Source organism: Hippocampus comes, unplaced genomic scaffold (assembly GCF_001891065.2).
Source record: "Hippocampus comes isolate QL1 unplaced genomic scaffold, H_comes_QL1_v1.1 scaffold156, whole genome shotgun sequence".
Classification (NCBI taxonomy): domain Eukaryota; kingdom Metazoa; phylum Chordata; class Actinopteri; order Syngnathiformes; family Syngnathidae; genus Hippocampus; species Hippocampus comes.
The window spans coordinates 2,203,842-2,230,587 of record NW_017805744.1 but is presented as its reverse complement, the minus strand read 5'-3'; the positions used below and the strand labels follow the sequence as shown (position 1 = coordinate 2,230,587).

General features: G+C 40.5%; 2 protein-coding genes and 1 long non-coding RNA gene across 9 annotated transcripts in view; 2 read left to right on the top strand and 1 right to left on the bottom strand.

Annotated features, from left to right (window-relative positions):
- The window catches only part of slc16a2 (solute carrier family 16 member 2), a 28,146-nt gene extending 9,452 nt beyond the window's left edge, over nucleotides 1–18,694 (top strand). Inside the window, exons 2-7 of one of the 2 annotated variants that reach the window (XM_019883925.1) lie at nucleotides 3,140–3,284; nucleotides 4,597–5,083; nucleotides 6,063–6,206; nucleotides 8,650–8,878; nucleotides 12,510–12,763; nucleotides 16,885–18,694. In XM_019883925.1, coding sequence (XP_019739484.1) covers nucleotides 3,140–3,284; nucleotides 4,597–5,083; nucleotides 6,063–6,206; nucleotides 8,650–8,878; nucleotides 12,510–12,754 — 1,250 coding nt within the window. In that variant the 3' untranslated portion in view covers nucleotides 12,755–12,763; nucleotides 16,885–18,694. Of the gene's footprint in view, nucleotides 1–3,139; nucleotides 3,285–4,596; nucleotides 5,084–6,062; nucleotides 6,207–8,649; nucleotides 8,879–12,509; nucleotides 12,764–12,843; nucleotides 13,655–16,884 lie in introns of those variants that run through there. The other variant, XM_019883924.1, reaches the window with a different exon arrangement.
- The window catches only part of f8 (coagulation factor VIII, procoagulant component), a 38,593-nt gene continuing 15,270 nt past the window's right edge, over nucleotides 3,424–26,746 (bottom strand). For 5 of the 6 annotated variants that reach the window (XM_019883909.1, XM_019883910.1, XM_019883911.1 and 2 more), the window contains exons 25-27: nucleotides 26,532–26,674; nucleotides 24,993–25,175; nucleotides 23,990–24,505 (exon numbers count right to left, since the gene is read on the bottom strand). In XM_019883909.1, the coding sequence (XP_019739468.1) occupies nucleotides 24,350–24,505; nucleotides 24,993–25,175; nucleotides 26,532–26,674 (482 nt within the window). In that variant the 3' untranslated portion in view covers nucleotides 23,990–24,349. Of the gene's footprint in view, nucleotides 3,528–6,625; nucleotides 6,632–23,989; nucleotides 24,506–24,992; nucleotides 25,176–26,531; nucleotides 26,675–26,746 lie in introns of those variants that run through there. The other variant, XM_019883913.1, reaches the window with a different exon arrangement.
- Nucleotides 22,184–24,118, top strand: LOC109524232 (uncharacterized). The gene is made up of 2 exons (XR_002169927.1): nucleotides 22,184–23,612; nucleotides 23,749–24,118. It is a non-coding gene; the product is annotated as an uncharacterized LOC109524232 (long non-coding RNA).

Genomic DNA, 26,746 nt, shown 5'->3' with positions numbered 1-26,746 from the left:
TTATTCCAGTTGGTCCCAGTGCTGGCGGAGAGTTGAAGGGGGCACTGTATTTGGAATCGGACAGCCTCCAGGTTCTGGTTGATGTCAGAGTGACTATACCTTTGCTCCCCAGGTAACTAAGACCAGACCGTTGTTTGTTTACATTTGAACACTGTCTGTGTGGTCATTTGAACTGCTGTTTTGTGACTTCATGGACATTGCACCACTGCCTGTCTTTCCACATTCTGATGATACAAAAGATGCAATGAATCACACCTTTTCTTAAATGATACTGTATATCACACCGAGTGAGAGGAAAAAGCTCACAAAATGACTCTTGTTTTGAAACATGTTCAATCGGAAAAGCCAAATAATTACCAGAAAAATGTTTAAAAAAAAAAAAAAAAGTTGTACAGGTAGTCACGTTCATGGTTTTCATCTTGGTGGGTTTTTTTTCCACAAGCATTTTTTTATACAGCCAGCAACAACCTGGATTTTAAACGAGTGATAAACCGATATGCTTTTTTTTCAGAGCCGATACTGATACGGATTATTAGTAGTCAAGGAGGCCGATAATCGATATTTGAAGTAAATATTCATTTCAAGAAAAAAGGGGGAGAATAGTCAACATTTTGAAAAATAAAAATTATTTAACACATGACGTTCTTTAAATACTTTTTAATTAGACAGCCTTTGTGATTTGCAACATGTAAAAGGTTTTTTTTTTATTGCTTAGAAAATAGAAAAAAAAAGCAAAGTGCAGTGAGCTCCCAGGCATTTCTTATAATGTTAAATGAAAACAAATGAACAACAACAGAAAATTAAGCTTTCCAAAAATTCAATAGAACTGAGATGCCAATCTTTCACTCTTCTTATTTTGAAAGTCCAAAACACAAAAAGTGCATCCACTGTGTAGCTACTGGCGAGAGATATGAACGTCGTATCAACACAGTTGTGTCTTCTCTGCATTGCTTTTTATGGATGTTCTGTCATTCCTGTGTTTCCCCATATGCACCTGCCGTCTCTGCCATACGGGCTGTCTGTGGCAGCAGAAAGAGTGAAATAAATATATTGCTCTAAAGTTTTCTAAAACCGGACTTTCATGCTTTGCTGTCAATTTCCGCACCAGCTTATCAGGTGGCTGACACATGCGCACACATACAGGCACTCACTCTCTAATGACTTTTATCACTATTTCCCGAACTTTATTTATTTCAAGTGGTTAAACTTCTCTCTGGAGCAATGTGCATTGAGGAACACGGGGAGCGGTTCGTTTTAGCCTTAAGGCGAGGCACCTTACTGCGGCAAGCAGAGCTGCCGCTTGTCATTATAATGTCCATCCATCCATTTTCCGATCCGCTTATCCTCACAAGGGTCGCGGGCGGTGCTGGAGCCTATCCCAGCCGTCTTCGGGCAGTAGGCGGGGGATACCCTGAACCGGATGCCAGCCAGTCGCAGGGCACACAGAGACGAACAACCATCCATGCTCACACTCACACCTAGGGACAATTTAGAGTGTTCAGTCAGCCTGCCATGCATGTTTTTTGGAATGAGGGAGGAAAACTGAATACTCGGAGAAAACCCACGCAGGCCTGGGGAGAACATGCAAACTCCACACAGGGAGGACAGAGCTGGAATTGAACCCAATACCTCTGCACTGTGAGGTCAATGCGCTAACTACTGGCCCACCGGACCGCCCTCATTATAATGTATTGATTTAATTTAATTTCTTGTTCATTAATGGGCTCATAGTAATGTTACTAGTTGGGAGTCTTAGAAGACTGGGATTTATTATAATTTCGGTAAACTCTGTAGCCTGACCTTCGTCAGGCTACATGTGGCTCTTACTTCTGATTGGCCTGTACTCATTGCACAAGCAACCAATCAGAAGCAGAGGTGTAAAATCCAGGTCCTGAAAGGAAAAAAATCAGCCCTAGTTTGGCTTTAGCCACAAATGCTTCTACTCAAGAGCTTGTTTATTTGCCGGTTGAGTAGAACCACCCGTGGCTGAAGCCAAACCTTGGCAGGGTTTTTGCTCTCTACACATGGATGGATGTAGGATGTATGATCAGATGGTGCTGTGGGCGGACCAATACTGGACAGGAGTCGCAGCAGACAAAGTCCCAATCCCAATACCACACTACAGGGGTAGGGTACTCCGGTTTCTGTTTTAGCTCTCTCCCAACTACAACACACAGGATTCAGTTGATCATGATGGTTTCAGGCTTCTGCAGAGCTTGCTGATCAAGAAAAAAGGCCGATAAATTGCCAAAATGTCAAATATCCGGCAAGACGATTATCGAATTATCAGTATTTTGGACTGTAAACTTTTTATATCCATTGCACACAGCAAAGTTGGTCGAGTAATTTTTTGAGTCATATTATTTTCCCCTCTAATTGGGTTGTATTTAAAAATTTTGGAGTACAATTGAGTGCACAGGGCACCAGATTGGGAGTAAATCTTCAGAATGAATCAAAATCTCTTTTGCTCAGAGTACATGAGGCACTGTCTTCTACTCTCATCAGTCCAAAATGTGAGTGAGGGACTAAATTAATAATTGTCCAACAGACATTAGACAAACCGAAGCTACAATTGACACATTCTACATCGTGGCACAGTAGACATACAGGTGTGATTTTATTTGTTTGTTTTTGAGCTGGCCAAAGAAACATCTAATTTTTCGATGAAGCCAAACAGCGGCGAAATACATTTATAACAAACAAACAGAAAAAGGATCATGGCAAAAAAGCCATCCACATGTACACCAGAAGCAACAAAGCAAGGTCTATATGAGCCTCATGTATGATTCTTACTGTTTATTTTTGCAATATGACTAAATGAATAAACTTAAAAAATAAATGTTTCCCCATTCTTTAACACAGGTGACATATGGAGGACTAAGGAAAAGTATAATGTTCTGAGAACATCATGATCTAGGAAGTGCTTTGATTCACTCACGTTAGTTATGCGACACAAAGGAGACAAGAGTCATCTTTTTTTTCTAGCTCAGTTATTTCGATTGAAGAATGGATATCCACATATTGCCTGTCACACATTGATTGTGGTGCAATTGTTTCATTGCCTTCATGTTCTTCAGGCAATGTCTACAATATCATTGATCTAATGCAATCCGACCTCATGTGTCTATTATCTCTGTAGCTTGGGTCGGGTCCCTCGCCATGGGGATGATATTCTTCTGTTCACCGGTGGTCAGCATGTTCACGGACCACTTTGGCTGTCGGAAAACTGCTGTCAGTGGGGCGCTCCTGGCTTTCATTGGATTGCTCAGTACATCCTTTGCAAAGTAAGCTGTATTTGCTCCCCATTCATTAATGTAGTGCAGATAACAGGGTCGGTCTCATGAGTATGACGTTTTGGGCCAAAATGTATCCTAATTCATCGTCTACTAGACCAATCAAATAAAAATTCTTCAATGTTGGACCATAATGAACAGAAATCTAATTTAATTTGCATAAGGTCATATGTTTAGCTGGTTGAGCCAATCTCTTCTGAACCAGCCATTTCATGTTCCTTGAGGGGTTGCTTTCTATAACTTTGAAACCCCCTGCTCTAAAACACTCAGAAATGCATCGTGCCTGAGGGATCCATTCCAATCCATGAAATTGAAACATAGTGACTGCTAGCATGGATTGCAGATAAGAAATTATCATTAAAAAATGTTTTCACTGCACGCTGATGCATTCAGGCATTTATAAATTTCATGGTAAATGCCTCTGGCTCATGAGATTAGATTATTGTATACTCCAGCAATGCAAAACAAGCACATTCTGTTTACTCGAAACCTTCTAACAGTGGGCTCGTTCGCATAATCGTGTGTGCCCATACCCCAGTTCGAATGTATTTGAGACATAGTTTAAAATGTAAATTAAGACAGAATACAACGTTTTGCAAAATTTCAACCTATAATCCATTGAATACACTACAAAGAAAATACATGTAATTTTCAAAGTGATAAACGCGATTGTTTTTTTTTTTCTTTCGTTTTGTTTTCACAAATATTCTCTCATTTTGAATTTGATGCCCCATGCTCCAAAAAGCTGGGACAGGGGCAACAAAAGACGGGCAAAGTTGAGGGATGTTTAAAAAAAAAAAATGGGGGGAACATTCCAACATTTCACAGGTGAAGAGGTTAATTGGAAACAAGTGAATGTCATGATTAGGTTTAAAAGGAGTACCATCGAAAGACTCGGTTGTTTACAAGCTGGGATGGGGTGAGGTTTACGTCTTTGTGAACAACTGCCTGCGCAAATAGTCCAACAGTTTAAGAGTAACTTTTCTCAATATACAATTGCAAGGAATTTGGGAGTTCCACATTTGAGAGTCCATATCATAAAATACAGTTCTGAAGAAATCGCTGCACGTAAGCAGCAAGGTCAAAAACCAATGTTGAATGCTTGAATGTTTGTAATTTTGAAATATTTACGTGCTAACGTAAGTATTCAGCTCCAACCAATAGTTTTAGTATCCATGTTGCACAATCATTTAAAATAATCTTTAAAAATATGTTTCCATGAAAAAAAAATGGTAGATGAGTGATTTAATCATTCTGTGATGCCACCCAATTAATTTGCCTTTGTTTGTTTGTTCTATTCTAGCTCCTTGAGCCTCCGCTATTTTACTTATGGCATACTGTTTGGCTGCGGATCCTCCTTCGCTTTCCAACCCTCTTTGGTCATCCTCGGCCACTACTTTCGCCAGCGCCTGGGCTTTGCCAATGGCGTGGTGACGGCAGGTGCCAGCCTCTTCTCCATGGGTCTCCCGGTTTTGCTGAACAAAGTAGTGGAGCCGCTGGGACTCAGCAGAACCTTCCAGATCCTCAGCCTCTTCATGCTTGTGCAAGCCTTGCTGGCATTAACATTCAAGCCGTTGCTACCAGCTGGACTTTGCATGGGACCGACGGGCCCCTCTGAGTCTCAAAAACAGGCAGGGGTGACTCCTCAAAGTGGGAACTGGTGGCATAAGGCGTTGTTATGGGTCAGAAAGTACTTCAACCTGCGAGTCTTTCACATCCTCACTTACCGAGTGTGGGCATTTGGAGTGGCTACAGCAGTATTGGGATACTTTGTGCCTTATGTCCATCTGGTAAGAACATTATGCTCTTGTTCTATTGCATGCTATATTTATTTATACTGTACCTGTCTCAAAATCAGGACAAAAAAAATATTCAGCCTGTTCCTTATTGATTACGTTTTTCCATACCATGGAGATTAAACATATTTCCATGTTGAACTTAAATACCATCTGCTAAGCAACACATGCCATATCGTTCTTTATCAGTCTGCAATGTGACGGGGTTGTAATTGTCATTTTCTTTTGGCCTTGGGACCAGAATGTGTGCTGGTAAGGATCAGATATGTTCCCGTCTGTCGGGTTATGCTGCACAAAGTTTGCAAGAAGTGCTGTTATCACTTTTCATCAGCTGTTACGGTCACAATGAAAGCGTAGTATTTCAATATCCACTTGCAGTGCACTGATTTCAATTTCTCTTTTGATCTACAAAATGGAAGTACATATTGAGGATGCAACATAAAGCCGCCGTGCAAAGCTGTGAAGTTGACACTGCCGTATCCAGATATAGGATGTTCATGCTCCGGCCTCCCTCTGCCAGAACTGTTGTTTCAGGTCCAGGCCCAAGTGTAAACACAGCCCCGGCCTTTGTAATGACTTGACCACTTCAGGAAGACTCTCCTGTGTGGCCCCTCTGTGTCCTGAACCATGCCTGTTCAATGGCCATTCATGCATACCAAAACCGTTCAAAGTAGAGCAAATAGTTCAGCATGTTCAGGAAAGACATCAGAGGGTGGTTGTGCGTTAGGGCTTCGGGAGAGTGGCTTGCTTCTTACCCATAAAAACATATATATTCACATATATTCCTGCTATACTGTTCCAACAGTTAATGTTTGAGATTTATGGTGGGACAATTGACCAAGTGCACAATCCACTTGTTTAAGTATGGACCAAAACATGTGAGGATGTTTCCCCAGAAGGTTGTATGTATGACATTGTGACGGTCGTCCGGCGCACCAACATGACTCCATCTGTCTTTGTTTTTGTGTGACAGATGCACTTTGTCGAGGAGCAGTTCAAGGGCACCGAGAAGGAATGGGTGCTCCTTGTGTGCATTGGAGCGTCATCAGGGGTGGGGCGTCTCACTTTTGGCAAAGTTGGAGACCTTATCCCAGGTCTGAAGAAAATCTACATGCAGGTCGGGAAATGAATGATAGTGGAGAGTTTGAATGTCTCAGACTTGAACATTTTGTTGAAACTTAAACCATCACAGCTTAATCCGTGATTGTACTGTATCTCATTTGGTGGGATGTTTATTGACTTTTTCTTACGATCAAGCTGAAGGTGGCGGGAGTGCTCAAGGAGAAGAACACACGGTGTCTTTTTGGGGTGTTTGCACATTACGCTTAAATGCACACCTATCTTTAGCATTCGGATCACATTGTGGTCATTAGTGGCCATGCATTTTCACTTTTGTCTCCATTTTTATAGTCTCTTTTTCTGAACTTAATACATTGCCAATGTAATACGTAATCACCCTCTATATTGTGAGGATCATGAGAACACAGTGTGCTGCATTTCTAAAACTGCACATTTCATCGGTAACTTCAAATTAACTATTAACTTTATTTGTAACTGCTTATTGAACTGAGCCCTTGGCATCGACAAGGTACACTGAAGCAAAGTTCATTCAGTGTAAGTTTAAATAGTTTGGCTGCAAATCATTCCTAATTTGCATTCACACAAGAGTCCAAGAATGAAAAACTGCTGGATATTGTTAGGGCTGAGTCACGACTAAGAGAGTAGAAAAGAAAGAGCCCAGCCGAATCGAGTGGGTTTGAGGTGAACTGCACTGTGTCTCCTGTATACTTGGAGTTTCAAATTACAACACTTTGTTCCTGTCCTCAAATGTGCCTTACTTATTGTTACCAAGAGATGTTTTCAATTTCTGCTGAAGGTGTTCTTATGTGTTCACCTTAAATTAGTGACCAAGACATTTAAGTGAACACATTACATCCTCGCTAGTCTGTAGCCCTGTGCAGAAAGACCGCTCTTAATTTAACACACAAAATGAGACATTTTTGAAGGCACAATGTGCAAACACACACAAGGCTTTCTTGATGCTTGAGTCTTTCAGATGCCGCATCCCTTTGCCAACTGAAATTCTGACTTGCTCGTGTGTCATGCCAGCAGACAAACAAGCATATTAATGCTTGTAATGCAACCATGCAGCTGTGCAATAATGGAACCTTAAAGGTCAAAACCCATATGTTGCATAGGATGCTGGTAGACCTTGGAAAAATCCCTCTATGAAGTGATGGAAGTATACACTTCAGTGTCAAAGTGTGGCCGTCAAAAACCTCCAACTGTACAAGCATTGTTTTAAGCCTTAGCTGCCTTGCAATTGTAATATGAGAGTAAACCTTGTAAAATACAACTACAGTGGTGCCTTGAGATACGAGTGACATGATTTATTGTTTTTTTTCGAGATGCAATCTGTCATTCGGCAGATTTTCTGCTTTGACTTGCGAGCGCAAACTTGAAATATGAGTGCTGTATGGTGGCGGTGAACTCACTTCCCAATAAGCAGCAGTTTGGCAAAGACGGAACAATTCATCAAAAGAGGCTTTAAGCTGTTCAGTGCTGCTCCCAGTTGAAGTTTACGGTCAAATGAAACATAAGACAAAATTCATTTCACATTGTGTATTTAATGACAAAAACATCCTAGCTTCAGAATAATCTGCCAAGCTTAATGCTAACAAACAAGGAAAAGTGCCATTTGGCGTGTTCATGGTTAACACTGATAGGCATGGTTTAAGGCGCAACAGACATTTGAACACAAACGGTGGAGTAACAAACCTAGAGAGATAACAGAATTACTCACACGCATATATTTTTCATCCTCTATGAAACATGATTGATCTTACAAAATTTACTGAATCATTTATAGCAGCAATAGAAGTACAGTACTACTGTCTTGATTTGTTTTCATGACTGGATTATATTGCCCTCCGGTGGCCAAAGGCAGTTGCACCAGAAGGAGCAACACAATGAATTCGATTGCTGCGTTAAATCATGGTGCTGAAACGGTTTAATTATTTAGATTCTATTTGATTGTTTTGACTCTATTTGTAGAATGCTATTGTATTTTTTTCCTTAACACATCATTTTAACTTTAATGTATTTATTTTTTTGGGAGGGGGAAGCTGGACTGGATTAATAGCATTTCCCTTCATTTCACTGGGGAAAGATAATACTGTATGAGATATGCCTGTTTTGAGTTATGGGCATGGCACCACTGTACTGTATATACATCTAACATAAACACAGCCCAAGCCAAGCCGCAAGATGTCAAATTTTCTATCACCCTATCCTGAATACTGTACTAAACGAATAAACGAAACAGGTAAACACTCAGAATCGAAATAAAAATACCAACCATTTTTGTCTTGCAGTGTGGAAAAGTATTTAAAATTCAAACCGATAGACGGAAATATCGCACATGCTCAGAAAGCGGATCTCAAGTTTGCACCAATCCACCAATTTACATGAAGACATATAGACCTGCACAAACAATGGCACGCAATGTGGTCATAAACTAATCTAAGGACAATGTAACATGTTTCTTCTTTCTTTTATAGGTGGCATCATTCATAGCCCTGGGACTCATGTCCATTATGATCCCTCAGTGTTCTCTCTTTGAGGAACTTATAGTCGTATGTGCATTCCTGGGACTGTGTGACGGATGCTTCCTCACCATGATGGCTCCCATTGCATTTGAGCTGGTTGGGCCCATGCAGGCATCACAGGCCATAGGATACCTGCTTGGTCTCATGTCTCTTCCAATGACTGCAGGTCCACCCATTGCAGGTGAATGACTAGATTTTTTTTCAACTTGTTTTATCAGCACTGTCATGCTGAAGTTTGTTATGCACAGACAGCTGCCAGTTGATCAATATTAGCAAAGTAAAAGACTTGACAAAGACTTGTGTGTGTGTGTGTGGGGGGGGGGGCACAGGGGAGTGGTAGAAGTACAGTTGTACAGTGATCAAGAGTGGGAAGGTATGGGATGGCAGCCAACTATGTAGTGTCTTGAGGGTTTGTCATTAGGCTAAAGAAGCACATTAGGCTCACTGTGCTCAGCAAATTTCTCAGATCCCCAACTTCCTCCAAGCAAATCTCCTTTCCTGTTAGTGTCATTACAGCCGTCTAATAAGAGCAACAAGTACAAAATATTTGTTAATTGGCTCAGGCATGCTCTTTCTGAGGACTTTTTTTTTAAACCCCACCCCACCCCAAAATATTTTGCGTTCCAAGTACCACCACGATGACGACCATTAAAATGCAGCAGCATTGCAGGTATGAGTTTTCTTAAAAAATTAATCCATTTTTCCCCCCAAAATATTTAATGTTATTGTAAGGAAAGACACTGCCCTATTACGCAGTTTGAAAGATAACATTACTCCCAGTGGGTTTCACACCTTTAAGAAGACTTTAAAACAATGTCACTTCAAAATGAATTATTTTATATTTTTATTTATAACATTTAAACAAGCTGTATATGCATGGCTGCAAGTAAAACATATTACCGCATCCAAAACTTCGATGCCTGCTTTCTGAAAACAAAACACAGGTGAAGAGAAAACCTTTTTCACGAAGACATCCTGAAGTCCGATTAATATTGTACACTTCATTCAACCATCGGTCGCACATGACTAAAATGTTCAACTGACATACTATTTGATTATGTTTCAGGAAAAGGGGAAAAGGGGGGACGTTTTTTTCAGTTAGCCAAAATCACTTGTAAATAATATGTAAATACAAAATAGGTACTTTTTTCCCAGTGTGTAGGGTTTTAATTGCTTTAGCTCATCCTGTTTCTATAAAAGAAAATCTGCCGGATTGTGCCTAAGTGCTGCTTGTTTTGTTTGTGGTGCCACGGTGGCTGTAATGAAAGAATACAGTAAAACATAAATAGACACGATGAAACTAAACACCTCGACAAGTACAAGGACATGTATGTAAAGCAGAAGCTCCAGGTAATTAGAGGATATGAAAATGACTAGTTTTTACAGCAGACTATGTTCAAACAAGAAAAATCTACAGCTGTAAAGGCGAGTCATTCAGGATTCGGCACATGTCAGTGAGGTTATCATAACATGAGTCGTGAAGTTCATAAGAGCCAAACGCTTCAAATGCTGCCAGTTCAAGTCTTTTCTGGTGAGGTTTGCTCTGAATTCATAGACATGTGCTATCACCCTGAGGCGAGAGATGGCGATGCTGAAGAAATGTCATGAACAGATGTATTTAGCTGTGTGATGACGTCTGACAGGGAAAATGTGCACAATTGCATTTTTTCTTGAAGTATTGAACTTAGCCTGTGACTTGTGTTCCAGGTTTTCATTTTGGCCCACTGTGAATTTGGATTCGACACCCCGAATCAATGTTTTAGGTCATTCTAAAGGTGTTTTTAAAGCATTTAGGGACAAGCTGATTTGCACTCAAGTCACGCTGGAACAAAAAATAAAATGTATTTGGAAAACTTAAGAATTCAATTGTCTCAATACAGTACCGGTATTTATAAGACATTGCTGTGTCCAAATGATGCTGTACACACGTAGACTGATTTGAGCAACAAGTCGGATGGACTTGGCAGCAAAAGTCTTCCGCTCCGACTTTACAAACTGGTTCAAATCACATGCTGCGGTGTTGAACTCGTTGACCTCCCTCCGCTGCAGTATGTGCCATGAATTCATGTGACAGTGACATGTAAACAGAGGAGGTGTCGAACAGCTGAAGCGCAGCTGTAAAACTTGCTCGACTGGCAATAGGAAGTTAGAATGGGCCTACATGTTATTGGCCATTCCTTTTAACTTGAACTATGATGTAGTATCAGTCGAAATAGAGAGATGCAACAACAGTCTGTTTGGATTCACACTTTCAATTTAAAGATCTAAGTTGTATCACAATATGTTTTAAACATTTGTCGAGGTGTACAATTTTTTTTTCCCAATTTAAAAGTAATTAATGCCTGTATTTGTAAACTTGGATTGTTTTAATCTATTGAAAGATGTAATGGGCTGTGCATTTGTTTGCTGGGGTCGTTCTTATCAATGCTGCCTATGCACAAAAAGGGGTCTGAGAGATGCGTACGGAAGTGCCTGTGCAAAGTATGTAACCTAAAAAAACTTGAAATTGTAAGAAAGCGCAGCCAGATCAATCCTGCGTGTGCGTGTGGAGGAGGAGGTGGCTGGCCAGCTTTTATCGAGCAACTCTCCTGCATTTACCACTTGCAACTCTATACGAATTAACAAAGGACACAAAACCACTTTTCTTTTATCATCGCTTTTGCACTTGTTGTGTTTGGTTGTCAATAATAGAACAGTGCTTCGATTTCTGGATTCTCAAGCGTCAATGTCTCTAATAATGACAAGACGCCATACACAAAGAAAAAAAACGTCCCTAAATGCATCTACTGGGGTAAAAATTATTTACTTAATTCGGACATGTAAATGAGGTTGACATGATTAATTCATTTTCTACTGTTCTCATTGAAAATATTTCAACATGTTAGTTAAACACAATTTTAGTCATGTGCAACTGATCTACATTTCCGAATGAAGTAAATCCAATGGATTTCTTTTTTTCAGTGTAGCCTACAAATACAGTATCGCCGATTGTGCTGCTGTGCAGCATGTTCACCCTCAGCGCGGTTACAAACCCAACTGGGTCGGCCACTTTTTTTTCCCCTCCTTAAATAGATTTTACTGTAATGGATTCATTACGTTTTAACCATGTACAACCACTGTTGACGCATTTTGTAAATTGAACAGCCTAATTTTCTCAGTGGAGCAACATTTGCGTTCCCAAGTTGTGTCCTTCTGTATGAGTGCACAGCTGTGCCTGCCATTGCACCGCTGCAGTTGAATGTATTTATTTATATATTTGTGTGTGAGGCTTTCTTTTCTCCTTCTGTCCTGCCTGTCGTGTTTTTTTTTTTTTGTGCGATGCCAATTTAGGCCACCAAATATTCCCTTGCTTGTTTCCACCACGGTGCTCAGCACTCACCTTTGACAAAGTGCTGGCAAGCATGGCTCTTTCATTTTCATGTCCTGCCTATTGCATTGACCAAATATGGATCAATTTGGCCATGTAGCGGGCGGTACGTGTGGTTTCCAAGTTCACTGACTTATCATGGGAAAATGTGGTACAGGTGGATGTATGTACGCACGGTGTGATAGGAATGATTTTTTTTTTTTTGGACGTAACTTTTGGATTTTGTGTGTACGTACACTTTTAGTTTGAATTCTACGCACTCTTTGATAAGTGAGACCCCTGGTCCTGATCATCGGGCAAATTAAATTAGAAGATGAAGCACATAGAAGATGAAATCTGATTGGGAAAACAAAAATCAAACAACCACAAGGAAAACATTAAGAAGTTCATTAACCGGGAATTCCCTAATTGAACACATCCAATCATTTCTCTCTCCACTTCACAGGTCTGCTACACGACTACTTGGAAGACTACAAAGTAGCCTTCTCTGTAGCTGGTGTGCCCCCCATAATCGGTGGAGTGATGCTGTTCTTTGTTCCTCTGATACACCGCCGACTGGAGCGTGGCAGCACGCCGGCAGCGCCAGAAGAGACGACCACTCGCATGTTACCCAGTGCCCAACCGACACCAAAGAGCTGCTCCAATGGAGACGTGCTGCCCGGCTACACTGATGCTGAGACGCATATCTGACTTATATCGGTACCTTACAATACTTTTATACATGGCATGTACAAAAATGTTCCCATTTGTTCTCTCTAAGGACAATTTCTCATCCTTAGATTTCCCTTCTCCTGATTGCACTGGTGGGACTGTCCTGTTGCCTGACCATTAATTTCACGCTCCTCCTTGAACCTTGCTTGGTGGTTTCTCAAGAGAAACAGAATTTTAAACCGGATTAGGGATGATAAGAAGGCTCACCGCTATACAAGTTAAGGAGATGAAGCAAAACACAGTCTGAGAAGGCAGCAAAATATCCTCCAAGAGGAATGAAATGAGATTTTTTTTTTTATAATTGGGATTTATCTCAAAACCCAAGTTAATATTTTGCTTTCATTTCAAAGTCCAAATAGAATGTCTTTTAATGATCCAAATGTGGAGTGGAACGGATCATATATGCAGTTTGCCACCCGAGGACTGATCTCTAAATAACTTTTTTTATTTTTTTTTTTTACAGTTTTTTTTTTGCTTTACTTCATTTCATTCAGAAACCACACCTTGTTTTTCATGAAAAACACTTATTGGCAGCATATCCCTCTTTATTTAATCATTTGGGGGGTTTTGGTTCATGCAGTTATAATGGCCGTGGCCGTCAATTTTACGAAGATTTTCGCTGTTTGTGGTGGGGCTTGGTCCTTAGAGCCTACAAACAGCGGGGGCCCGCTGCTTTTTCACTTTATAAAAAATAAATAAATAAAATAAATCCTTTCACGGTGTACTTACTTATCAGTAGGTGTGATTGATCCCATTACCTTTAAAATGGACGAAAAGTACTTTCAATGGTATATTGGCTTCTACTCGTGACAGCATATACTGTATTATGTTGCTAATATCACTCGAGGGAAAAACCACAATGAGCCTCACCTCAACTGATACCCTTTTCCCACTGAAACTAGTGGATAGCAGTGATCCGTGGCGACACGCAACCAATTGGCATATTGTCCCTTTCCCATTGACCAACAGAAGGCAATTCTGTGCCCCCCCGCCCCCTTCCACCACTTTGCGTCTGGTTAAGTCACCACGCTGTGATTGTGTCGATGATAGTGCGACAGATTTCTTGGTGGTAAACAAAGCAACATGGAAGCGAGTGTTCTTTCTTTTGTCATGCTTTTTACCGTCCTCAAAATGGTCGAAAAGCAGCGGAGCATCAACTCTTTGCTACTACTGAGACAACGTAGACGATGTGAATTTTTGGCCGAAATTGCGGGGGGCGTACTATATACGAGGCCGATGGCGCACGATATTATGACGCATCACGTACCGCCCTATGTCATCACGTAATTACCGGGCAGATCCCGTGATAGGCTTTCAAACTGCAAGCGATACGGAGCGGAGACGATCGGAGGCGATCACAACCCACCTCCCATGGCGTGCTGGTGGACACGGATCGACACGGATCAACACTGGCCAGTGAGCCTTTCCCACTACCCAAAAATGCGTGTTTATCCGTTGTTTTGCGGCAGTGGGAAAGGGGTATGAAAAACATACTTGCCGCATTAACTACTTTACCAGCCAGCTTCATAGGAGACAGAAGCGCAACTGAGGAAGTGTTTCCTACGCACGCACAAGGAAAATGTTATTCATATTGCGTTTAATGATGGGTGCCTGATAGATAACACGAAGCCAAATCACTGAAATTCCATGCCGTGCTTCAAATTTGGATTTAGTTTCCAAATGCTTCAGATCGTAGACTTTATGTTTTCAGATTTGGGGGCGGAGATTTCTAAATAACGAGACAATCCGTGGCTTTCATCAATGAATACTCGTTTTTTCCCCTGTGGTTTGTCACTATATTGTATCAAGGTAGGGTCATCTTAAGGATACCATTTTTTTCCACATTTCAACTTAAAAGCCTCTTGGAACATTTCCCTTGCAGGGGGAATTTCTTCTTTCTTCCCTTTTACAATGCTCTTCAACGGTGAATTTGAACTGGGTCATCTGATGAGAAGGAAATCTTTAATCTTCCTTCTTTTGTCTTATTTGCTAATCCTTTCATTCCTTCTTATATCCACCTTCTTCTTAAGCCCCTTGAACCTTCATGTGAATTGTGGGCATGGCTTCCAGTCTGACTTGGAACCGTCGTTTGTTTACATGGTAACTGGTTGCGGGAGTACACTTTCGATCACAGTTAGAAACTTAAACAAATAAGGAATGACAGTTGTCGCAGCTGAGTCTTGCTTCCTACTACTGTAGCAGGGTAGAAGGAGTCGCATGTTTAGCTACTTTCTGCACTCTGTCGCTTCAGGTGACGAGTTAATGAGCAATCTCAAAAGCTCTGAGTTGTATCATGACAGATAAAGCTGGCCGTGTTTTGTCAAGAGGTTGGACACAGACTGTGTGGGCGTAGACTGTGTCACATAGTCCTACTTCCCTTCAAGCAGATGTCGGACCCCTTAATCTTATATCAGTACTACAACTTCCCACTACACGCTAACCACATCACCTATCGTATGTGTTCCAAAAAATCCGGTACATAATAACAACAAAAACATTACATGCAGATTAATATTAAAATACTGAATCGCTCAACAATTTGCTTGTGCTGAAATGATTGAAATTTGAGGTGAATACAGAACAGCAACAGGAGAAGCTTCCCTGGTGGTTGTTGTAATGCGAGCATAAAGTTTGATGCGCGTGCTGCTCTGTGTGCTTTCGGTCCACAAAACACACAAAGAATGTTTCGGCGAGACCCCCCACCACAAAAAAGAGATTTTTTATTTTTTTTGCCTAATCCTTCTTTATTCCTCATCTCTCCTTGTAGCCAGTGAAAACTGAACCGGTTCTCACATCATTCTCTCCTCATCTGGGGAGCAAGTTCAAAACATTGCTCTTTGTCGCCACAGATTAAATGTGACAGGGCCTTATGATCGATGCAACGAAAGCCGCTGTAGCAAATGACTAATTGCTACTTCTGGTGTCTTACAGGAACTCACACCCATAATGGTTTCTACACTAGAGCCCTGAGAAATAAGGTGGATTACCTTTTCTGAGACATTTTTTCTTTATCTATAGATTATTATCATAACAACGCTCATTTCTGATGATACCTAACCGGTAAAGGAGACACAAGTGCTGAACCTCAAATGAGTGTGTAGATTACACAATAGATAGATGGACTAAGCTCACGTTACAATCATTTTCTAACGAAATAAACCATGTGATGAAACAATCAAACTAGTTCTAGCTAGCCACAAAGCTAACTCGTCCTTAAATAGAACGACCAAAATGTACGGTTTTCACCGTCAATCAATTTTAATTCATGATGAATAATTTGCTTAATATTATGACTCAAACATTCACAAATTACATATTTTTGTAAACAGCTGAAGTGAGATTCACAGTACATTCACCGGTATGTGCTCTAACAGGTGGACTAAATCATCTGGCGAACCAAAATATGCATTTAAGCATAAAAAACATAGGCAGCCAGATTGACTGAGTAGTGTTATATTATTTTCACATCCCATTTGACAAAACATTCATAGGTTAGATTAAAATGTACAGGCTGCATGAGATTTTCATGCACCAGGCATACACTGTAAGCTCGTTCTAGCTTGCCGTACAAGCTAGCTCGTCCTCTAAATAAAGCAAACAGGTTCTGCTGCATATCCCCGTAATTAGTCAGTGGCAAATGATTTATTTTTTATTTTATTTTATTTTTGCTGTCATTATTAGCTTATTAACAGATAAGATTTTTGTAGAAGACTACTGTTAGTCTACTGAAATGAATAGAACAGTAAGCAGGAAGGTCTATGCCGACGAATATCAGTTTTCATTTAATTTTTAGTTTCGCTGCTGTGAATAGTGTCCTGTTGGAAGCTGTGACATCAGTTTTTTTTTTTCTTTTTTGGGATAGTGGAGCAAGTAATACAAGTACACTTGACTCACAGCAGTAACCTCAATTCAAAACAAATCTACCTTTTCAAACCGGTCAGCTCAGGTTCACTTCATACCAATTCCAACTTCAATACCTGCTTACTTAATTCGTCAAAACATAGCCTTCTCTTTGTCAATCGAGATTAAAAATACGTATTATCATCTTTACTTGACTAGTTGTGTGTGTGTGTGTGTGTGTGTTTTTTTTTAAACTTTACTGATAATAGATGGATGAATTTTCACGTTGTGAAAACTGAAACGTGAGCTACAGTACATGTACAGTGGAACCACCAAATTGGAACACGCTAAAAGTGGAACCATGTGGATTTCAACCCAAATTATTCCTCAAGTCAGGCAAAACCTGGTTGAAATCCTTAAAATGTGTGACATCCCACGCAACCTCAGCCAATGCTTGCGTGATGTCAATGATGGAAAGTGTGATGATCACCATAGAACGGGACAGGTCTGGCTCCTCTTTACAATATGAGCAATACAGTTTTTACAAGGCTTTATCTTTCCCAGCATATAAAGCATTTAAACAACATCGGGTGTCGGTATCACTGTAGGAAGATTTTGCTCTTCCCTCTAATATTATGCTTCTGTTTCGGTTCTTTTAAAGTGTAAGCAGTATTACTCAATACAGTGGTGCCTTGAGATAAGAGTTTAATTCATTCCATATAAACGCTCGTAATTCAAAATGCTCGCCTGTCATGTCAGCTTTTTCCCCATTGATATGTATGGTAATGCCATTCATCCTTATAGCCTATGTCAAAAAAATCCGACAAATACTGTTGTCATGCGCTTTTTTAAAAAAGAAAAATAGTACTCCATAATATTATGCTTAAAATAAACATTCAGTGGAGTGCCGGGTTACACCACTCATATCTCAAATTTTTGTTCGCTTGCATTCAAAACTCAAAAAACCTCGTAAGTCGGGTCACCCGTATCTCAAGGCGTTGCTGTATTAGTTATGCAGTATTTAGGGCCGAGCAGTGCGAGCTGCGGAGCTCCTATTGTATTTGTACAGATAATTTATTTGTTATTTTTTTCAAAGTTTAACTTTTTCCACTTGTATGATGGATAGGATTGTTACTTTAATGACTGCTTGTACAGTTAAGCAAGGTTCTTTGATGGTTTTGGCCTGCCTATTGAACAGCTACACGGAACATATTGTGGCGACTCTTTGGAGGTTCCACTGTACCAAACAATATTGTCATATTAGATGAATGAAAGGAGAAACAAAAGCAAACACACAGAATGAAACCAAGAATAATAACCGCTTTTGGTTTCTGGCTCGCGATCTACTGAGCTGGTGATTTATTGTCTCGAGCTTGTGGTCCATTTCTGTGACTCCTTCACTTCCTAACACCACGTCAAGCTAAATGATTAACTTTAGCCAACGCGTGTCATATTTTACTCTGAACACTACTGTTAATTTAATTTGACATTTTTGTAGTTCATTTCGGAAAGTCATGCGCTTAATTAAAATGTTGTCCTTATCCGTTGGTGCTTGCGACGCTCAGATCAGGTGCATTCATCCAAGCTGGCTGTGCAAAGGACAAAGTTATTGTTAAACTTGTCCTGTACATGAATAAATGAAGCCGAACTAAGATTTCGGGCTTTTGTATATAATCACTTGTGCAGTCAATATGTTGAGTTACATTTCATTGAACAGTTGCTGACATTCACACCTCTCACAGAACAAATCAGTCACTCTCACCTCATTTGACTCTTTTGGAACTAACATAGGAAATAATGATTGGAAAAAATAGAACTAGTTAGTGTAGAAAAATGTGTTATTCTCCTCTGAAAATGTGCCATTTTTTTTCTAATCTACTGACCTCAATCTTTTGCCTACTCTTGTACTGTTTGTTTGCGAACTAGACCACCAATATGTCAAGCAGGCGCTTAAAGTCTACATGTTATTCACATGAAGCTGAGCCATGACTTTGCAAAAATCTCTCCAACAGCACCTCATTCACACTGCCATGGTGTGATTCCAGCAAGAATATTTTGCCAGAACCACAATCACCAAAATGAAAGAAAAAAAAAACATTTTTGGTGAATGTTTATTTTTTCTCCCTATATCCAAGCAACGTGCCGTATAGCTCTTTGCTCCGTGTTCGACAAACCTTGTGGGCTCATTGATGCTTATTTGTCATTGTAATGGCTGTAACTGTTATAATTTCAAGCCTTTTACTGTATTCGTGATCTTTTCTCTGTGCCCTCTGTCTTTACTTATTGTTGACACACGCGTGGCTCTGTGATAACCTCCAGAGAGGTTGCTGTAGTAAACCATGATTGCCTCTCTTTACAACTGTTTGCATATATATCCTTGCTTTGCAGGCACCTTTTTATATGACGATCTAAACAGAAACAAATAAATAAAGCCAATTGGCTAAATGTTACTAAAACTGAGATTCATCAAGCTGCTAGAAAATCTATTATGGTCAACATAATCTGTGTTACAAGGCATTTTTTTTCTATTGAAACAACATTAAAGACCTAATCTGAACACAATGTTTGCTGTCGTTATTTTTTTGTCCTGAGTTGTTTCTCTTCGTGAGAAACTGTAGTGCAGGGGTGCCCAACCTTTTTTTGACCATAGATCTACTTTTTGATCAACCAACCTCCCGCGATCGACCCATTACCGTACATTACGCGCATATGAACGCACTTCCACACACATGCCCTGATGAGCAATAGCTATAATGGCCAATAAGAAAAATAAAGTAGACAGAAAAGTATGTGAGTTTGTGAAAAGCAAATCACTGCCTACCTTTGTAGAGACCTGACACGGAGGCATGGGCCATACTTTTGCAGCGTGTTAACGATCGTAGCTCACGTGTACCGTTTTAAAATACTTCTCCCGGCACTCCGGATTCCCATTCTTTGCCAGTGCCCTCTGTGAATTGTACATGAAACAAAATCTAGTTGAGAATAATGATATCAATAAAAGATATAGCGCAACATCTCTGATCGCAAGCTGCAGTTCCAGACTGCTGACCGCTAGCGACTTCCGGTGATGCAGGTCACATGCATGTTAAAGGTGACCTGTTTTTTTTTTTTTTTAATACTTTTTTTGTGTAAGTGAGACTGATAGGATGCACAAAACATATCAATATATCATATCATATATCAACACAAAAATATATCGAATTCATAAGACACACAGAGACAAACAAATATTTTGGTTGTTTTTTTTTTTTTTTTCTCTCTCCACCCCTCGCGATGGATTTGGGACTAGTCCGCAAGCTACCGGTCGATCGTGATCGACGTATTGGGCACGATGCTCTACTATATATCTCGAGGTCCTTCAGACATGTATTAAATCGGGTAGATTAACTCAAGACTTTGAGTACACAAAGACATATCGTGTCAGTTGGAAAGCAAAATACAATCCCTTACTGTGTAGGGTCCAAAGCCCTCAACCAAGTGACGTACAGTACTTGGTTGAGTACGGTTGAGTTAAATGAAGCCTCTGGTCCTCAATAACTCTCCCTTGTTATGGTGAATTATGCTTCAATAGATCACACTGTACAAGGCATAAAGTCACAATTTTTAATCACAAGGCCAGAGGCCAGGTTGAAATACTTGCACAAAATGATTTATAGTACATGCCCACAATGTCTTTTTGTGTTTGATAGCATTCTCTGGTAAATTCGCACTTGCTGTTTTCAAAGTCACAGGCTGCGTCCTCAGAAGGCTGCATTTTTCGGCAGTGCCACGCCACTTTTAGCGTAACTCGACCGCATGTGGGTTTTCGAATTCTAGATAGACAATTCGCAGACTGGGTCCTTTGACACCTTCAAAGGCTCCTCCTCATGTAGTCTCCGTGGACCGCATAAACCGTGGTGAATCTGAACAGGCTTAATGTGAATTTTGGAACCACGTGTAGTCGTTGTAATGCGGCCGAAAATGCAGCCTTGGGAGGACGCGGCCTGTGAAGTTGGACACAGTCATGGGCACAAAAAAAAAAACCCACAAAAAAAAGATCCTGTTTGCTCTGTAAGAAAGCATCAACCAATTTTAATCTTTAAAATTAAACTGCTGGTATTTTACACATCTGGCAAATGAGGCTGGGGTATGTTACATTTTACTTTGCATCAGGTTCACAAACTGTCCAGTTTTTCAAAGGCTGCATGTAACACAGCACTTGTCCACTAGAAGGCCTTCTCCACCCATATATCATGGACAGCTACAGTCCAAGTCAGGACTCAAGCTGGTGACTGTAGCTCTGGGAATATTTGAAAATGCATTCGTTCATTGTAAAATGAAAATCTTTTTAACACCAATCCTCAAAAAGTTCATTCAACTTTTTCGGGTACGCACCCAATGTATGACTGGATGAGCAACTAAGGAGTGAATTCGGTTCATATAGCCTGCAACACAGAAAACATGACTTCAATTTTCTGTCTTCAATATTATAACCATATGCAATACATTTCTATGAGCAGGATCAAAGTAAAATATGTAATTATTACTTAATATACCATACTAAAACAATAGAAAAAAAAATGCCAGAGTTGGTGAACTTTTCGCGACCAGAGAGCATACAACAGGAAATATTGTAAGGAAGCCACAAGGTTGTGAGAGCGGAAGGTGAAAAAAATCACTCTGTTGCACTGTCAAGGTCAGTCATGTGTGAGAGATCGGAACACACAGATGTCCACATTTTGGGAAATACTTACCCCCAGTTCCATGAGTTCAAGAACTTCTATGATGTTGCAAAGTTGGGTTTTTTTTTACATACACATCTTAACTTATACCGCAAACTCACTCGATGCCAGTTGTGGCTGGACACGTAGTTGGGTACTCGAGCAAAATCGAATGCAACTCAGGCCAAGACTTGGATTAAAATTCTTCAAATTCTATGTTATTATATTTGTTGTGCACATCCTTGTAAATCCTCAAATTAATAGGCCAACTCACTCACCTGTAATATATACCTGTTGTGCCATACAGGCCAGTTGACACTGCCTTGTTCAAGAGGCCAAACAAAACACGTGAGAGAGATCAGGGTTTGTTGTCCATCCATGATCCGAACGACTTATTCTCATGAGGACTTGCATGCTGGAGCCTATCCCAGCTGACTTCGGGCAGCAGGCGGGGGACACCCTGAACTGGTTGCCAATCGCAGAGGGCTTGTTGTCCCACAGGTAAGTTGTCACATTGCAATCATCTTCTCCACCAACTGAAAAGGGAAATGCTAGTTTTCTTCCTCGCGTGATCAGCAATCGAGTCCTGCCCGAGAAGACAATCGCACATTGTGAGCTGAGATGAGAGCCAATTAAGCATTTTGCATGACCCAAAGTCAAAAAAGGTTAACATTTAATATATTTTGAAAGAAGCGTCTAAGATAAAAATGTTACATGCGGACTTGTTAGAGGACGGATTCAGGCATTTTTTTCATACCTCATTCACGATTCTCTGTTAGACAGGCTTTAATCTAGAGCTAGTATGAGCAAACTTGGGAGTTTGGGGAAACATGTCTTAGACTTTTTAGGGTTAGTCGTCACATGACATGCAAAGAATGGGCTAATGAAAAATGCACTCTTGGCAAATCGCTTTACATATGCCAGAATTGTTATTCGGATGGTGAATCTGAACATTGATATTTTTTTTGTCAGCTTTTGTTTGAGTGTTTATGAATCGATCTTCCAGTTGTTGTTGCAAGTTTGTCCACATTTCAGGACTGGTTTAAGTATCATGATGAACCAATGCTGTCTGTTTTGTAATGAAATTTAATCTTTGAATTTTTCGCTTAAAAAAGGTGAAACAAACATCGGAGCCTGAGAGCTATGGCCTACGTGCCATCAGTTACTAAGAATGTGACTCAATATTTTCGGTTAAAATTTACTGGTGGTTCAATGGCCATGTTCAATGAAATTTTCAAAATTTTGTGAGGATGCCACCTGGACGCCTTCCTGGTGGGATGTTCCAGACATGTCCCACTAGGGAGAGGGCCCCAAGGATGACCCAAGACACTCTGGAAAGACTGTCTCCCGGCTGGCTTGGGAACGCCACGGGATCCCCCAGGGAGGAGCCGGACGAAGTGGATAGGGAGAAGGAAGTCTGGAATTACCCGCTTAAATTGCAGCTCCCGCGACCCGACCTTGGATTAGCGGAAGAAAACGGATGGAACGGATTTTCTGAATATTAGACCAATGTACAGATGTGTTTACAATGCTATTAACTTTTTTGAACAACACAGGTCTCAACTATTCATGCGTTTTTAACAAATGGTCAAGTGTTCCTGGAAAGAAAAAAAAATGCTATACTTTTGAGATCAGCCCCGCTTTGGTTACCAGGATGCATTGTGGTTTGCATTGCTGAACCTTCTCCGTAAAAATGTTAATCATTTGCATTTAAGTGTTACCCATAGTTCGTTGACTATGTGTCTTAATTCACTGTCGGGTTAATTTTATCTTGTCCATTACCATGAAAGTGTGACTGTGTCATGTTTGTGAAACAATAACATCCCGGTTAGTTCTCTTGAATTCTTTGCTAGATAATCATGACCTTGCATTTCACGCGAATGTTCGTGTGCACTTCCTGGTAAGTACGAGATAAACCCTCCTTGACTTGAGTGACTTCAAAACGTCACAACAGTGAATGAGTTGGAATGAGAAGCATTTTGTGTGCATCAAAAATGGGAGCCTTCAGATTGATTGACACGTGTTGTTGGTTGTTTCCAGCACAGGTCAAACAGCAGCCAGGTGCTCAGACCTGAGCATGAGGTCATGACCTCTGCATGCTCCCATCAAAGCTCACTCAGTCGGTGTTAAAACCAGGTGCCCCCTCTCTTGTTGACAATAGACACATTGCTATTGTTTTCAGAGCCCTATCAGCGAAGCATGATGTGTTGCTGCCAATGTCTGAGCAAATGCACGTCCTGTCCTGTGTTGCTCTCCCTTTCTCCTGCTGCCTGGAAACTTCCTCTGCTGATAAAAAAGTGATAAAAACAATTTGGACCAACAAACACGATCATGTTTTCATGCAACCTTGGTCAAAGACTCTTTACACAAGCCTCCAGGCCGCTTCTTGTCACGAAACAATGTGAGAGCACAGTCGCTCATTGCGTGTGTCAGGACGGCCTGCTGGAGCAGGATAAGCCAAAACAACATTTAAAGAACAGCGAGGATAGCGGGCACTTGAACTGACGCAAGACCAAAGATAATGTGCAAGAACGAAGTTGGGAGAAAGTTCCTGCCATGGGAGAATTGAACGTGAATGGAAACTGTTATCTCCCCCATCTTTTCTATCTTTTTGGAAGACAAAGCAGTTTGTGTGTGAGAACAATAAAAGGAATGTAATATACGCGTATACACGTTTGTGTAAATATTGTTTATATTATCGTCACACCTGAAGCATTGCAAAGAAGACTCATTATATGAAATTTTACCAAAGCAGAAATATACATCCATTCATACTTGTCCAGTCCATACTTTTCCAACAATATATAACAATCATTCAAACAGTATACATGCATTACTGTGTGAAATATTTACACAAGCTTACATTCTGAAGATGTTGGCATGTCCGAGGCAAATGCTTTTTGAACGTAACAACCTCTCTTTCCATTTCCACAACATATCTGTTCCACTTCTCTAACAGGAACTACAGATGCAATACCATGTCGTTTAGCGCAGAGTTGATGTGCAACTAAAAGGTGCTTTGTGTAACTGCTTGTTAGAAGTCCTGCTGCGTGTTACAGCCCAGCACCTCCAGGCGCAGAGCGATGTCGTTGATCCAGCCACGAGGGTAGATGCGCAAGTAGCGGCCGAACAGGGCCCGCTCAAAAACGGTGAGGGCCTCTTCGTCCGGGTCGTTGTTACCTGTGAAGATCTAAAATAGAAAAAGAAGAAGTCTTGCTTACTCGACACTTCTTGACAGAGTTCTGAAGCACGCAAGGATAGAAAAAAGCCAATCAGTTGTGTACCTAATGCTTTTTTGTTTGTTTTTTGGGGGGATCTCTTGACAGTATAAATGTGGCATGGATCGCTCCCTTGGCAAAAAGTAGTTTATTCAAGTAGATTTTTAAAAGTAAACTTTTTTTTTGGCACTAAATCGGAGGCATTATACTTTAAGTGTACTTTTTAAATACTTTATTTTGATAAACTTCACAAAAGTATGCTTTAGTACACTTGGCTTGTACTGAAAAGTACAGTATACAGACAGATACATATACCGGTAGTATACTTTTAAAACTGAATTTGTTCCAATTTAGAATGAAAAAGTACACTTTATATAATTATACTTGAGTGTCCTTTATAAAGTATACTTCATATCTACTTATTTTTTGTAAGTGTACGTATGTGCGATTTGGTTGTACCATCTCCCTTTGCGAGTCCTTCTCCAACACAGTGCTCCATGAGACTCCATCGAGACTGACAGACACTGAGAACTCTGTGACCATCATCTGTGTCAAGTAAGACCTCGCCCCCTGGGTGATGACACCTGTGATGCGCTTGACTGAGGTCAGGTCCACTTGCAGCCATTCGTGAGGGTTGTTACTCTGAGGATAAAATGATGAAAGATCATTTTTAAGAGGGAAGGGAATGGTTGCTTGCCTTCAGTTTTTAGCTATTTAAGGGCCCTTAGGCACTGTGATGTCATTTTCACTCAACAGCAAGTGGAAGTACAGGACAAAATGGCCCCCCCTTGAGTTGGAAAAAATGGGTGGAATTCTCTGCTGAACTCATATAGAACATATTGTTAAAAAAAAAAAAAAATTGACTTGACTTCCCCTTTAACAACTATCCTGAGATTAATCACTGAATCACTGGCAACATTTGAAAAGCCACCATTCTGGTGTTTGTTATAGCTGGCCAGCAGTGCTTGAGTTCTCGCCAAGGATCACAAACTTGACCCGTGATCTTTTATAACAAGCACAGTACAGGTCATACCTCAATTTCGCATTTTGGGAAGATGATAAATTGGCGAGGGCAGCACAAAGATAATCAAAGCAGAGCAGCGACAGAGTCAAAAGAAAGACACCATCTCTGAAGAATACACAGTGCCGTTAAAAAGTATTTTAGCCCCTTCCTGATTTCTGTATTCTTTGCATATTTATCACACACAAAGGTTTCGGTTCATCAAACAAATTTTCATATCACACAGAGACAACCCAAGGAAATACAAAATTTAATTTATTAAGGCACCAAACAACAAATTCAAACCTACCTGTCCCTATGTGAAAAAGTAATTTTATATTTCCTTGGGTAGTCTCTGCGTGATATTTAAATTGGTTTGATGAACTGAAACCTTTGCTTGTGATAAATATACAACAAAGAAATCCGGAAAGGGGCAAATACTTTTTCACAGCACTGCATCATCATCAGTTGGAGAAGTTTGCCTTTAGACTGGACAACAATGAGACCAGCTATGCTGAAACACGAGCACACTGCACGAAGAGTACTTCTTGACAATAAGCAAGTGATTTCTGTCTTAATGTTATGAGTTCATTTACTTTGTCTCTTTTTATTCGATCATTCATTGTGTTTTTCAAATAATGTTACCTGCTTTATAATCAATGTACCATACTTTAAATGAAAAAAAAATGATGACATTGGGATACATATGTTTAGAGGTGCATTGGGTAGAGTACTTTATTTTGTTTGTTATTTGGACTTATGGTACGCTTGGGACGGTGGGGTTAGAAGATGGGTCACTTGCTTCTGCATGCTAATTTTTTATGCCTATGTTTTCGCTCTTCTGCTGATATTTTGTTAGTTAACAATAACAATAGAAAAGAGTGGCAACATCGCTTCGAAAACATGTTAATATACTGCCTGCAATACTCTTAAACGGATTTACCTCCTTATCATATTGGCCATTTACATGAAGACAAGTAACATGCAAAGGAGTTCACCTTGGGCCTCCAGGCGTTGGCCCTACCCTCCTGATGGAGGCGGGCGAGGGTGGGGCTCCATGTACGCAGCATGGATGAACGATATGAGGAGGCGGTAATGTCAGAAATCAGTCCGCTTCTGAGACCAAGTGGATATGAGCAACCTGCACGGACACACACAAATGTCCACACACACACACACACACACACACACACACACACACACACACACACAC